General features: G+C 38.5%; 1 protein-coding gene across 1 annotated transcript; it reads right to left on the reverse strand.

Annotated features, from left to right (window-relative positions):
- Positions 1–8,070: 8,070 nt before the first annotated feature.
- Positions 8,071–12,260, reverse strand: LOC147155642 (uncharacterized). The gene is made up of 2 exons (XM_086066272.1): positions 12,069–12,260; positions 8,071–9,930 (listed from the first exon to the last, which is right to left on the reverse strand). Exons 1-2 carry the CDS (start codon positions 12,144–12,146, stop codon positions 9,175–9,177), a joined length of 834 nt encoding a protein of 277 aa, XP_085922398.1. The 5' UTR covers positions 12,147–12,260; the 3' UTR covers positions 8,071–9,174.
- Positions 12,261–14,940: the final 2,680 nt, after the last annotated feature.

A 14,940-nucleotide genomic window follows, 5' to 3' on the forward strand; every position in this document is an offset into this window, starting at 1 on the left:
AAGACTACATTTACTATTCCATTAACAATGTTGTAGCTTGGACAAGAACAAACTAGAGAGGCCAAATTTAATTTCTCTTAAGTAAAGATTTTTTTTTGTTTTAAATATGCACACAAAAAAAGAGGAAGTGTTTTTATCTCTTTTACATACAATCATAATTTAAATATAAAATGTCAACAAAAAGTAAATTTTTTGCAGAGCCTCATTTTTTTGTATTATGCCAAACAATATTTTAAAAAAAATCCTTAGCTTGTGTACATATTGTTCAGTTTATTTATTTTTAATTAAATGTGAATAGAAAAAAAAACATTTGCATAGTCATCAAGACGCATGAATGGCTGCTAAAGGAGTTTAAATAATTTTGAGTGCACTTGTACATGACATTTTCTTTTTACATTGTACTATGGATATTTTAATTGCACGACACTTTGAGTTGTATTTTATGAATGAAAAGTGCGATACAAATAAAGTTTGATTTGTATTGAAATGAGATTAAGACTAGAGATATCACTTGTGTATAAAAAAAAAAATCTGGTACACAATACACACATACAAGTCGAGACCCGAACCATGTGCATAGCAGGGTGTCATGCATGGTTTCCCCATGGTCCTATTTCCCATTGAACAGTCCCGTTATTAACCTTTAATCACAGCTATCTGATGGCCAAAGCTATGGAGCAGCAACTCATTTGCTTAATAACTGACACTATCTCGAAAAACAGGATGAAAGTCGACAGTCGGTGAGTAAAAATGAGCTGTGGGAGTGAGCGTATCCTTCCCTTATTAAGCCAAGCAATGGGGTGTTGAGAGAGAAGGAGGCACGCTGCTTGCAAAAGTAGCACCTCATAGTAATACAGTTTTAGTTGCGTATCCATCTTTGAATAAAAACGTCAAACTTTTTATTGCCCCTTTGCATCAAGCTCCGATGCCAGATTGAGGAGCTGAAGAGTGACAGTCAGCTCGCTAATAAGTAACATGCTGGCTGAAGGCACCAGACAGCAAGAAAGGGTTTTGGGGATATTTGTCAGCGGCAGGCTTAGACATGAGTCATTGGTTCGATCTGCCTGTGATATCTGATGAATTGGTGTGTCACAGTGGATGTGGCAGGCGGGCGGCCCACAATACAGCAATTAGCAACACACAGTTAGACTGCTTTCATCTTTCATGCCACCATTGTCAAATGTACCATCACTGATTGCCTTATTCACAAAAACCCTGGCGGTTGGTCTGCTTTTAACATGCCATTTTTGTACAGTCAACAGATACATGATGTATTTTTTCTCAGCTGGTGAGGCACTAACTACGTATATACCACACACAAGGCTGAAAACTCTCACCAGTGACTTTAGTTTATGCTTTTTGCAATTTGTGAAGAAATAAACACAGCGATCCATTTTCTATACTGCCTATCCTTATTAGCGTGACTATCCCAGCTGACTTTGAGCAAAAGGGGGTGTATGTACATGCTTATTTTCAGTCACTTTGATTTGCAAACCACATGAAACAATTCGTGGAGAAATTGTATAGGAATACTGAATGGAAAAAATACAGAAATGTGGAATCGTTTTGAATGAGATGGAATGTTGTTGAAATAAATAGAATTATGTTGAATGTTATTGAATAATTAGATATGATATTAAATGATATTGAGCGATATAGAATGGTCTTGAATGGTCGAGGTGAAAATGCAAGTATTGAAAAATGTGGAAAGATATTGAATGATGTTTAATTATATGTAATTTGTTGAAATGATATTATGAAATTCCAATGACACATTCAACAATTGGTGGAATGGACACTAATTGTTGAATGTGTCATTGGAATTGAATGGCAAATTGAAATAAATGGGTACAAAAAATGGAGAACTATGTGGAATGTGGAAACGTTTTGCATGGGTGAAATATATCAGATTGGATGGCAACACAAATTGAATGAGCTGAAAAGGTAGAATTTTGAATAGGAACAATACTGAATTTTGAGTAGGAACAATACGAACCTGAAGCCTATAACGAACCATCCATCCATCATCTAGCGCTTATCGGGGGTCGGGTCAGCCTCCCCAGCCACTTCAACCAGCTCCTCCAGCAGGATCCCAAGGCGTTCCCAGGCCAGCCGAGAGACATAGTCTCGTCCCTGGGGCCTCCCGCCGGTGGGACATGCCCGGAACACCTCTCAAGGGAGGCGTCAAGGAGGCATCTAAACCAGATGCCTGAGCCACCTCAACTGGTTCTTCTCAATGTGGAGGAGCAGCGGCTCGACTTCTCACCCTTTTTCTAAGGGAGAGAAGTTGCAAAGGAAACTAATTTCGGCCACTTGTATCCGGGATCTTGTTCTTTCGGTCACGAGTAGGCAGAGGCGTAGTTTACCATTAGGCAAGTCAGGCAATTGCTTGGGGCTCCTTAGCCAGCAGGGACCCCCAGAGGGCCAACAGTTTTGACACAAACCACATATACTTCACATTAGCAGTGCAGCACTGACAATTGATCGTCTCAAATTCCTAGTCAGGTGTGGGGGTTGTGTTTAAAAAACAGCAACCATGTATAGTAAGGCTGATTATTTGATAAATGATAATGAATAGTAGTAAAGCTTTTAGTAAAAAAGAAAAAGAAAAAGACCATGTATTTAAAGGAAGGTTGTCTTTTTTTCAAAACGACTATATATAGTAAGGTGTTTTTTAAACGACCATGTATAGTACGCAGTTTTTTGTTTAGTTTTTTTTAAACGACCAGTCGACCATGTATAATAAGGTGTTTAAAAAAACATGTATAGTAAGGCGGGTTTTTTTTGTTTTTTTTACAACCGTGTAAGGCTTTTCTTCTTCTTTTTTTTCAAACGGCCATGCGATTAGTAATTTGATTTTCACGTTTTCTGACTCACTTAGAAGGATTCTTGCTAAAGTTAAACAAACTAAAACAAAAACAAGTCACTTGAATGAAGCACAATTAATGGTGATTGTTTATTGAAGATGCAGATGTGCAATTTTAAAATGATGTAATATGTATACTACAAATGGCCGCCGGGGCACCCAATCCCTTCTTGCTTGGGTCCCTGGAGAATGTTGCTATGCCACTGATCGTAGGTGAGGGTACGAACATAGATCGACCAGTAAATAACGAACCAATACCCTCTAAATGAGTGGGGAATTTTGTTGGTGAAAAATGTTAAATATTTAGTGAAAATTTAGATTTTTAATATGTAGGAATTGTGGAAAAGTTGAAAATTGATCCTAAAGTGTATTGAATAACCTAAAGATTTTGAATGGGAGTGACTTGTTGAACGTCTCATTGGAAATGAATGGGGACATTGATGATTTGTGAAAAAACTGTGAATGTCTGGAATGAGAAAAATAATAGCCCACAAAGAGTACATTTTTGGAACACGTTGAAGTTGGAATGGTTTGAATCGGTCGAGAAATGTAGAAGTAGTCCAGTCACACAATAACAAACAGAACCCTCACAGATTAGCCTCCACACTTGTCTTGTTAAAGTCCATCATTGTATTTGATTTTAAAGTAATACTTTCATATATATATATATATATTTTACAGCTGTTTTGTGGAACGTACATTAAAAGTATCAACTCACAACATAGCACATCATCTTCAGAAGCCTGTCGTGAGAGCCACGGTAGGAATACTCCCACCTTTACATAATGCTGACACCACGGATATACGGCCACCCGGCCTCATGACATTGAACGAGCTAAACATAGGCCGTGTGCTAGCAACCTCCTAACTGCTGCACATGTGCATAGACGTTTGTGCATGAGCGATGTGAGCATCACGGTGGGTGTGAGAGCTGCAAAAGTTATTGGGTAGCTGTGAACTGGAAACAACTGACAAGTCGGCTTTTCTGCTCTGCACTGGCACAGGAATACCTTACTAAGGTTATACATAGAAAGTTGAACCAAAATATGCACAATTCAAGTGAGCTGCAACCAGAATTATAAATCAATAAATCAAATTTCTAATCATCTTGATCATATATATTTTATATCACAAAAAACAGAACATTTGAATAGAATTTGGGTCTGTAGATGTTTTTATATCCTTTAGAATAACTTGGTGCAGTGCATTGAAAACTACCTCAGGTAATGAGCCACAATAGCTACTACTTCACCTTGTCAAATGCAAAGACATTATATCTGATCATATAGCAGCTTTCTCTGGTAATATCCATAACAATGAAAAAATAATGATGCAGTACAGTTTTACAATAATAAGACACTGAAATTCATTAGATCGTGCTGGCGGTCTTAATAAAGCGTTCCATGCCCCATGTTGCGGCTTTTTTGTTTCCGTGTCAGCAACATTTTTTGCAGTCATTTTGTACAACTATTACACAAATGGCTCACTTTCCTCCCCGCTGCTAGATAACATTAATTATCACATATTCATCATACCAGAAGTGAATAAGAATGTCATGGCTCCTTTCATTCTGCAAATGTGTTCACATTGAACACTTACATGATTTTATGTCATGCTCCTGATTAAACATGTTTTATTTTATTTATGAACTAGGTGGTCAGGTGATTTGATAGACCTCTTCATAAACTGATTAGATGCTCGCTTGCAAAAAAAAGATTTACATGCATTCTGAGGATTCCACATCTTTCATGCTGTGGGAAATCTTTGAATATTTCAACATCCCATTGGAGATACTGGCTGCGCCCCATCACGCCTCAACACTCTTGCTGCCTTTTGTGATATTCTCCCTGCACAAAAGGATGAAAGGAGCAGCTTTCGAGTGATGTTACAATCAAACAAGAGACAAAATGTTGCATGTGTTTTAGCAAATAAAAACGATCGGAAATGACCTCCAGTGGCACACAGAACTTTTGATCCATCTCATTAAACGTTAATTATTTCCAACTAAGACCTCCATATTGAATAATGCCTTTATGCAACAAATTGGTTGGAACATATTTCACTCTGAAAAGGTTTTTGTAAAGGTCAAGCATCATTGCAAATAAAAGTGTCAGCGCAAGTACAACCTGCGCCTTGGATCATAAAACTAGCATGCAGACAAGCAGTTCATTCACACAATAGGCACTGAAACTCCACACACTAAAGAGCCCAATTGGAACCCAGAACCTATAAGGCAGATATACTAGTCACCATCCTACCATAAATAAATCTACATTTTAAAACAAGGTGTCATATTTATGCCTCCTCATCTATACCACGGGCTGCTCCCGAGTCAAATTGTGAGGGGTATAAGGGGGGGCAGATTTTGTGTGTGCGCATTATTGTTACATACTGTAAAGAAAAAAGGTCATATTTTCACATACCTCACTTCTTGAGCGTTTATACAAGGTGCTAATCTGTTTCGTTGGCGCATAATTGTAGCTCACTGGTAGGACTCTGTGCTTGCAAAGATATGTGGTCGTGGTGCGGGTTCGATCCACCTAATTTAAATAAATAAAAAAATTAAATAAAAAAAAGTCAATCGCAGGGCTTAGAACATTCATTATTTATTCAATTGTCAGGTAAGTTTGAACTAATGACACCTTCAATGATGCATTTAATAAGCATTGATTACATCAGGAATTTACTTTTATTTATAAACAAACTCTGAATATCGACCAATGGTCTAACCTCCTCATAAATCACATTTTAATGGAAAAAACATCTGCCTCAAATAAGTGGGGAGCGGGGGCTGTGAACCGGTGGGGTGCCTGGCGGGCCTGCGGTGCTCCGTCCTGCTGCGTTGGGTTGGGGGCGCGGGCCGTGTTGGGGTGGGGGGAGCTCCTGGCTCCTGGGTTTGCTCTCCGGCCGGTGGCCCCTGCAGGGCCCGGGGGTTGTCCCTTAGCGCTGCTGTGGCCTGGGGGGCCCTGAGGTGTTGCGCTTGCTCTGTCCTGGCAGGGGTCGACGGCTCCCCTCTTTGGTGGAGAATTTCATGCATGCCAGATCCACCACACCAGCATCTATCGAAACTCAAACACAATCTGCTTCTTCCTCTGGTCGTTGAATCGGTGGAGGCTGATGTCTGTGGATCTCACTCTGCTTCATCTATCCTTCTTTTCCTTTTAGTCTCTCCTTTGGTCTCTTGAGGTCTCCCTAATTTGTTGGAATTGAGATGTTTCTGGGGTTGGTGAAAGACTCTGGTTGGTAACCCGGTGGGTAGTAGGTAATGTCTGGTCGGTGCTGGATTTCACTTTTCTTTCTTTTCTTTGATCCTTCCTCTGGTCTACTGACAACCTCACAACTCTAGCTGGATTCTGAAGTATTCGGTTTAGGTGAACGGTATGGGATTTTTAATAGGTTTTAGGTGAACTAATGAATACACACTCACACGCACGCACACACACATGCGCACATACACATTCTCACCCACATACAAAATAAAAATTAATAAAAAAAAATAAAATACAGTTAAAAAAAATAAAAAAAAGAGAGCAATGATGATAAAATTACCGAATGAACAATACTGAGCTCTCCATAAAATAAAATAAAAAATACATCAGGAATTTACAATGGTGATTCATTTTAGTTATTTTATAACTCAAGCAGATCTTTCCATGCTTCATGTGGTGTGTCTCAACAGTACTAGACTAGCTTCTACATTAGTGGGAAATCATCCATTTAATTACAATTGACATGATTGGAAATGATTCCAATAATGTCCTTCCAAGCAGGCAGAAAAGCGAAGTGGAGACAAAATGAGTCCAAGGGGGCGAGGGTGTGGAGGATGGGTTGGAAGGAGGGGAGGGGTTTTTCATTGGGCCAGCCAAGCAGCAATTGCTCGGCACAGTTGAGCAGTGAAGATAAGCCACAAAGCAGATGCCTGCATATCAAGTGCTTCGCCTTCATTGCCTTATTTCCAATAGCTGACTCAGTCCTGATTTGCCCAGAGGCGGCATGTGTTTTTGTCAGTGGACTTGCGTGTGTGGCAGGCGGTGTCTGAATGCTGCCAGGATTAAAGAGTGTTTCAGAACAAAAAAAGGGAAGTGTTTTTGAAATGGGTCACGCTGGTTATTACCTCAGAGCAGCGCTTGTGACGGGAGAGGTGCAGGAGGCAACGATCATGTGTGGCCTGGCAACCACATGAACCATTGGAGATGCTTTGAGAAGACGAGGCAATGGTTCGACCGCTGCTAACTATGATCAAGTGATAGTGAAAAGCTAAAGTTAGTGGTGGGCGGATCGATCCAAATATCAATATGATCGATACCAAGTCAGTATCGATATCGGATCTATACTGGTACTATAATATCGATCTAGTAGTTTAGTTTGAGTTTGGATCTTGTATGCACTGCTGCAAAGTAGATAACAGGCATGTCACAGTTGCCACAGGCAGATTTGTTCCCGATCTCCTCCCCTCCTGTGTTTCGATCATGTGCAATCATATGACTTAGCATCTCATCTTTCTTCTAGTAGATTACATGATACAGTATTGTACTTGAAAAAAAATTTGGGGGGGTATGTTGTTTTATCTGACCTTGAATCTGATATTAAAACATGTATGAACTTTTTAAAAAGATATATACAAATTACTTTATGCGGAAATATGCAGAGGAATTAAATAGCTAATGAGCAAGAGGGGTTTAACTATCACTTTTTTTTTCTTGCAACAAAGGTTTTCTTATATTCATAGTCTATTGAGACTATTTTCTTCTTCTCAATTGTCTTCAGTTTTTTTACATTGTACGATTACAAACGTGTACTATTTATACAATTTGTTTTTGAGTTATCTTCAAACTATATGACCATAAACGAGCATTTTTTTTGTGCCCAATTTTTTTTATTGTATATTTGATGCCCGTTTTCTTGTGTTACTTGTAAATAAGTACATTTTTAATTTGTATTATAATATATAATAAATTGTCCTCAGTTTGAGGTTCTGTCATATGAGAAATATGTATAACCAAAATGATGGAAAATAAGGGGTAGGATCATTATAAGTTCTCTGAACTTCTACCTGCGCCTTTTGAGTACCACCTTTGTATAGCTTTTGTTGTAAATGTTTTGTTTCTTTTAACTTGTTACTCAAATGAAGAAAAAATGTGTACCTTACTGAGTAAGACCTAAAGCACATATACCATCTCAAATTAAAAACACAACAAAACAAAGCCTTTGCAATCTTTTAATCATTTTTAAGTCTTCAGAATACATCACACATTTAAGTATTTTTAGGATTCCTTCCATTGTGATCAACTGTTGTCATTTAAACTGTCAAAAAATGAATGATGGTAAAATGAAGCTTCATGAACCTTTATGAAACACTTGCGATTTTTACTCTAGGTGGTTTAAAGATAAAAGGCAAGTGCAATGTAATTTTTTACATTTCCACTGCATCTTTACCAAGAGTGCCACCTAGAGTAGTAAAAAGGTATCACAAGTGCTTCATGAAGCTTCATTTGTCCATCAGTACAGAAAATACTAATTGAACATGTCAGACAGCATTAAATAAATGAGTGAATGATATAACAGAATAGCGCTAAATAGACTTGATTACATTCATAACTTGAAGGTCTGAAGCTACTATACCCCACAGTGGGACAATTTAAGGCTTAATTATTAACCATAAATGTAAAGTTGCATTTCCAGTGTGTTAAAAGCAAATGTAAAGGTGACAAAAGCAGTTTCACAATGGTGACAGTCCCTTGCCTCTTCCATTATTATGAGGTGACTGTCCTCATCAAGGGAGGATCCCTCTTAAATGGACCAGGAAAGGGAGTCATACGCAGTCCAATTTCTCTGAATAATGCATGCCAATGTCTGTCCACAGTTATTCCCCTTCAGAGAAGGTAGGAACCTTTTAAGTCAAAGCGGTATTTGACCTTACAACAAAGCAAGGAAGTTGCGAGGTGGAAGGGCAAGGTCTGCACCATAGTTGTGGAAATCTGTAACATTGTTTTTCACAGTCCTTATTTTGGCACATTCTTGCTTGCAGTAGTTGAGCTGCATTGGTTTCTTCTGAGTGACAGCAATTGTGTTTCACCTTGTTGCTATTTTTACAAGCACTTTCCCTGCTGTTCAATGCTTTTTGGCCTTGTTAGATGCACTTTCGCTCCATTTGCCTCTATTATGCTGCCAGGTCTCAGCTCTTCATGTTCTGTGTCCTTTGGAAGCTGCAGCTCATTTTATCGCTTGTGCTCATGTAAATAGATAAATAATATGTATATGAATTATTAAGATCCAAGTCCTACTGTAAGTTTTCTACCCGGCACGCTTCATTGTGTATCATGGTTTGGATCGCTACCGGTGTCTTCAACCACGTTAATAAGGGCTATTGTTGCCTCTTGCTCCACTCTCAGTTGGGCCTCTGAAGCTTTTAGACTTTGTTGCTTTTTTGTAGTCTCATTTTTAAAACTGTGTGACTGTGACGTCTCGCCACGCTCCGTTGCAAGAATGCAGTTTTCCTGTTGCAATTTTGCAATCATGTCATCCTTTTCGTGGATGACCTGGCCCATGTGCTGTTTGAGGCTCTCCATTTCACTTCGGAAGTAGGCAGACATTTCTAAATTGTGCCTCTGCATGCTCTCGAGTTGGGCCGCCATGTCGTTCATGTGCCACTGCATGTTCTCCCACTGCGTCTGAAACTGCTCGGCGGTCTCTTGCTCTCGGTAGGCCCACCACTTCTGCCACTCTGCATTTATGGCTGCCACCATGTTGTTGGAGTTGTCCTCCCAAGTCATTTTGAGCTGCTCGTAAGCATCCATCCACAACTTGCTGATGAACGCGGTGAGCATCTCAGCGTCAGTCAACGCGGTGAGAAGGCAGTTCACCTCTTTCTCTTTTTCCGTGAGCTTTTGTTTCAGCTCCAGTGTATTGGCATGTTCCATTTCGAGGTGGCCTTGTTGCTCCTGGTGCTCCCTTGGGGCAGCACCTCCATCTGCTTGAGCAGAGCTCTCATCAAAAACAAAGCAGTTTGGTTGGGATGTGTGGCATACGTCCTCTACAGTATCACAATGCTTATGTTGCTGTGCCTGGAAGACATAAAGACATTGCATATGTTCATTAACAATAAAATATATTACTTAATTTCACACTGGGACATATCATTTGTTTGGCCTAACCCAGAGGTCTGCGACCTTTCCTGTCAAAAGAGCCCTTCTAGGCCAAATAAATAACCAAAAAGGTGTCTGGAGCCGCAAAACATTGTGAAGAAGGAAACAGTGTGTTAGTGTTAGTCTAATGTACTGAGGGCCCTAATAAGAGCTGCACCGTAACACAAAAATATGAGAGCAGAATCCAATAAGTAGAGATTCATCTTCTTCAACCTTCTTTTTTTGTAATTTTTATATTATTACTATATTATGGACATATAAATTATAGTCATTTTCTGCCCCTGTTCTTTCTTTTGTAGATATTTCTGAAAATTTTTACTGCCTTTTTAGCAATTTGTAAACAATTATGATAATTTTCTTGTTTTCTTCTTTTGTTTTAGGATATTTTATGGTTACTTTTTGAACGTTTTCTTTTCAGTTTTTTTTAATTTTTATTTTATGCACATTTTATGCAAATTTTCCACTTTTGCTTTTTGGACATTTTATGGTCATTTTTTTGACAATTTAAGTATTTCTCATTTACCTTAAATCTCTCTTTTTTAACAACTTAAAGATTTGGAATATGACATTTTATTTGATTTACGAGTCATTTTTAATTTATTTAATCATTAATCAATTTAAAGAATATTTTAGCAAAATATTCTTTTTTTTTTCAAATTTGAGACTTAAGTAGTAAATAAAATCAGTAAGAATGAGCCTTTTCATCATATCTGGTGTCTTCACTTTGAATTCAGAAAGCACTTTTCTTTTATTCCTTGACCTTCTGTCTTGACCTCTGTCGAGCCCCTGAAACTGACTGACCAAATTGAACCTAGGTTTAGAACCACTGGCCTAAGAGTATTATTAACAAAGAAACAATGCGATTTCCTATTTCAAGAGGATTCTTCCCGTGGTTCTCAGTTCCTAAAATTAGAACAAAACTAGAAGTGAGTAGTTGCAGAATACCACATTGCATCCTGCTGGCCACCATTTTGATACTATATAATGTACCGTTACATGTACCCTAAAATGCTGAAATCTTTTAATGGCATTTCCAGTTCAATAATCCACTCTATACTATCTGCTTTTCAAGTAAAGCTCAAATATATATATATATATATATATATATATTTATTTTTTCAAACACTGAATATGAGAGTAACAATGTCGTAACTTTGGAAAAATGGACGCAGGATTTACAATGTTGAGTTTTCAAGTGCTGTTACAAACACAAATTTGAATGTGATCCAAATAAAACTGTCACCTGTTCCTCTGACTAGAAACCTCAGCAGCATATGCGTGGCTATAAATCCATAGCATCCAGTAAAGCTGTACAATGTCAAAAGATAATTCAGCTGCTCCATTTGTTAGCCTATTTAGTGACTTTGCTATTTGTATCTGGTGGTATAAAGTGTTTCCTCTGTACAACAACACAATACAACCACAAGCATAATCATGCTTCTCAAATATTTCTATGATATGCAATCAAAAACTGTCCGCTCCAAAAGTATTGGAACGGCAAGGTCAATTATTTATTAATTTTTTTGGTCATATACTTAAAACATTTCGGTTTCAGATCAAAAGATGAATATGAGACAAACGTTCAAAACTGCATCTTTTATTTCATCGCATTTGACATAAACAAAAAAAAAATAGAACCTTAGGGGATAAAACCCCAGGAAAAAAGAACTGAAAAAGACTGCAGTAAAGACCTGGAAAATCATTTCAATTGGTCAAGTCAATGGTATGAGTCGCTATTGCAAGTCAGGGTTATGCCACGAAATATTAGATGTTATTCAACTTAATTCAATAATGCCTGTTCCAATATTTTTGCTTACTTGAAAACAGGGTGGGTTCAAACAAACAGTGCTCTGTCCTAAGGTGTTTTAACACATCTAGACGGAAATGCCATAAAAGTGGTCATTCTGAACATTTGTCTCATTCATTCTCTTTTGATCTGAAACTCAAATGTCTTCTGTATACAACAAAAACACAATACTGTATGAGTATTAGCCTATTTGTAAAGACCTATTAGGTCATCTTTGTTTAAAAAATATATAAATATTAGACAAACTTACCCTGAGCGAATGGTAGTCTTGCTCAGCATTCTCAATGTTCCCATTCATCACAAGGTTCATTTCCCCTGTCTCATCCATTTTTGTGGTTCCTAAATAATCGTTTAGTATTGAAGAGTGTCTGTTGCAGGGTTTAGCAGATGGTTGTTGCAGGCTTGCACCCTGCCGAGCTCCGCCGACTCCACATCTCAATCAAATAAATTAAGTAAACAGAATATTGACACTACTGAAGTCATAAGGGCCCAAAGTCATGGTCACAAAGGAACAAAGACATAAAAGAGAAAAGGGTGCTTAATGTTGTCAGTTGTCAATGCTTATTACGGGACACATGCTCTGCGTCCCGTAATAAGCATAATCTAATGGTAAACTGGGCGGGCATTATATAAAGGCAGATATATTTTTATACACTTCTTGTCACAATGGCTAGATACCATATAACGCTTAGCCAGGAACGCTTTTTGGGCCTCCATCTCACTTTTGATTATCAGCTTCAGGAAAATGTATTGCTACCATGGCAACTAACTTGACATCCTGCCATTCAGACATGCTGGTTCTAAACCCCACATTGGCTTGGTATGGTAGTCAAATAACAAAATGCTTTTAATTGAAAAAAACTCATGCCGTCATTTTTGCCGACAGATTTTTATTTGTCTACGCTTAACAGTTACTTAACCATTCACATCTATGTCAAAATTGAAACTCTGCTATCAAAACCTAACAATGATTTGTCAAAATGTCATTCTGATGACAAAATGATACCCACTCTCAGATCAGCAGCACCACACTAGTCTACTTTATATAAACCACAGCAGCACTTTTTCACAACAATCAAAAGCTGAAATACTCAATACAAAATCATTACTTTACACTAGTGTCTTTTCCAGGGGGGTCAATTCAGTTAAAGCAAAATTGAAACAAACTGCGCTACTGTCAACACAGTCAATCACAACGGTGTGCAAGTAGGCTTATGGATCCTGCAAAAAAAAATAAAAAATCTATAGTATTTAGAAATGGTGAGTAAAGGGAGCAAGCACACAACCTCATATAGATCATGGTTGGTGAACCAGTTCTGGACCAGAGCAGCCCGATGGAAACTAACATTACCCCAGACAACAACAAACCTGGGCTGCTCTGGTCTATCTTGTACCACTGGATCATGGAGTGTATCTAAAAATGTGATCATGTGTTGTGCATTGAAGGGACCCAGTTTGGCCTGATGGTGCAGTGGCCCCCTTAAAGACTTAAGGCGGTACACAAAGTGATATTTCCCCTACGCTGCCCCGGGACATGCAAAATTGCCCTTTGAACAATTATATTTCGTCACCATCGTCAGTTTTTGCTGAGGTTTGAATCCAGCCTCGTCAATGTAAATACATTCATGAGGCTGGGCACCTCCATCCATTTCCAAGATTCTCTGTAAGAAAAAAAATGCATATTGTGGATGGCTTTACTCAATGCACACAACAACATATAGAGAACCGCTCCATCCCCCCACACAGGTACTCCTCTAGCTTTCTGAATGTAGCTATGTGGACCACCATGATTGCAAAGTTCTCTAAATGGCTTTAATGAGTCTTTTTTGTAGCGGGCTGATTGGTGTTCAATTTTGTGAGTAAGTGCTTTCAGGTGTGTGTCTATGTATTTTCAATTAAACAATGTGTGTTATATTTTGAATAGATGTGTTCTCCCAATAGTGCCCCGAAATTTCGTTTTTTGAACTAAGTGTCTTATGTATGAAATAGTGTTAGTGTGCAAGTATGTTACAAAAAGGAGCAAGTGTGTTACAGAATTGCAACCAAAGTGTAAAGCAGCACTTTTGTTTAAGGTATGGTCACTTTTTGTATAAGGTATTGTGACAACTTCAAGTTATGTTACTTTGGTTTAAGCATGTGTCTATAGTGTTCAAGCAATGGGCAAAAACTGTAAATGAATAAATTAAATAAATCGCCGAGTTCAGGGGTAGGCAACCCTGCTCCCAGAGAGCTGCAGTCCTGTGTGTTTTAGATGTTTTCCTCCTCCAACATAGGTGAGGATTGTTATCAGGCTTCGCCAGAGCTTGCTGATGAGTTGATCATTTGAATCATCTGTGTTGGAGGAGGGACACATCTAAAACACGCAAGACTGCGGCTCTCTAGGACCAAATTTCATCAACATTATAGGCAATATCCTCTTATCTTTTTTTTTTAACCCATTGTCCTCTGCATGGTTGATGACATTATCAAAAAGTGTTGCATGAATTTTATTTGACAAATATGGTCTTCTTCTTCCTTGAGGATGTTCTCCTCCTATTTTAGTTCTTCCTCAACCTCAACCTCCTCCCGTATGACCAAAACTGCTCTCAATAGACAGCCACATTAACTGGGCCCATCATCCAATTAAAATACAGGACTGATGTCACGTGAAACCAAGACCCAATCAACCCACGCTCAGTTTTGGCGGATGGCAGCAGTAAGCTAGATTGGTTTTCATCGGGAGCAAAAAGGCTATACAGTACGTAACAGCAAACGAATGAAGTAGATTCGTTGATAATGTCATCGCCCAAGAGAGAGAGGCAGCGCTGAAGAAACGGAGGGGGAAAAACACTGCAGCAGTTATGAAGGAAGCTTGTGATACCGTGGTGGCAAGTGGAGGAGAGATTTCGCAGGAGTGACCACCTTTTAGCAGCACAGTGTGGACAGCACACTTTTCAGTAAAAATCTGGCCAATTGGAAATAAAGTTAAGTTAGAAACGGAGCTAAATGAACAGCACTGGTGAGCAGCATTTTTATTTTGAACTAGGGCTGCTCGATTATGGAAAAAATGATCATCCTGATTATTTTGGTAATAATTTAGATAATTATTCAAATGGTTATTTTTTGGCACAAAACAAGAAAAT

This window comes from Leptonotus elevatus, chromosome 21 (genome assembly GCF_054856555.1).
Source record: "Leptonotus elevatus isolate MCC_2025b chromosome 21, RoL_Lele_1.0, whole genome shotgun sequence".
Taxonomy (NCBI): Eukaryota; Metazoa; Chordata; class Actinopteri; order Syngnathiformes; family Syngnathidae; genus Leptonotus; species Leptonotus elevatus.

Coding starts and splice junctions, on each gene's coding strand:
- LOC147155642 (XM_086066272.1), bottom strand. CDS start 12,146: ATGGATGAGACAGGGGAAATGAACCTTGTGATGAATGGGAACATTGAG. Junction 9,931..12,068: donor AAGACTACCATTCGCTCAGG/GTAAGTTTGTCT, acceptor TATGTCTTCCAG/GCACAGCAACATAAGCATTG.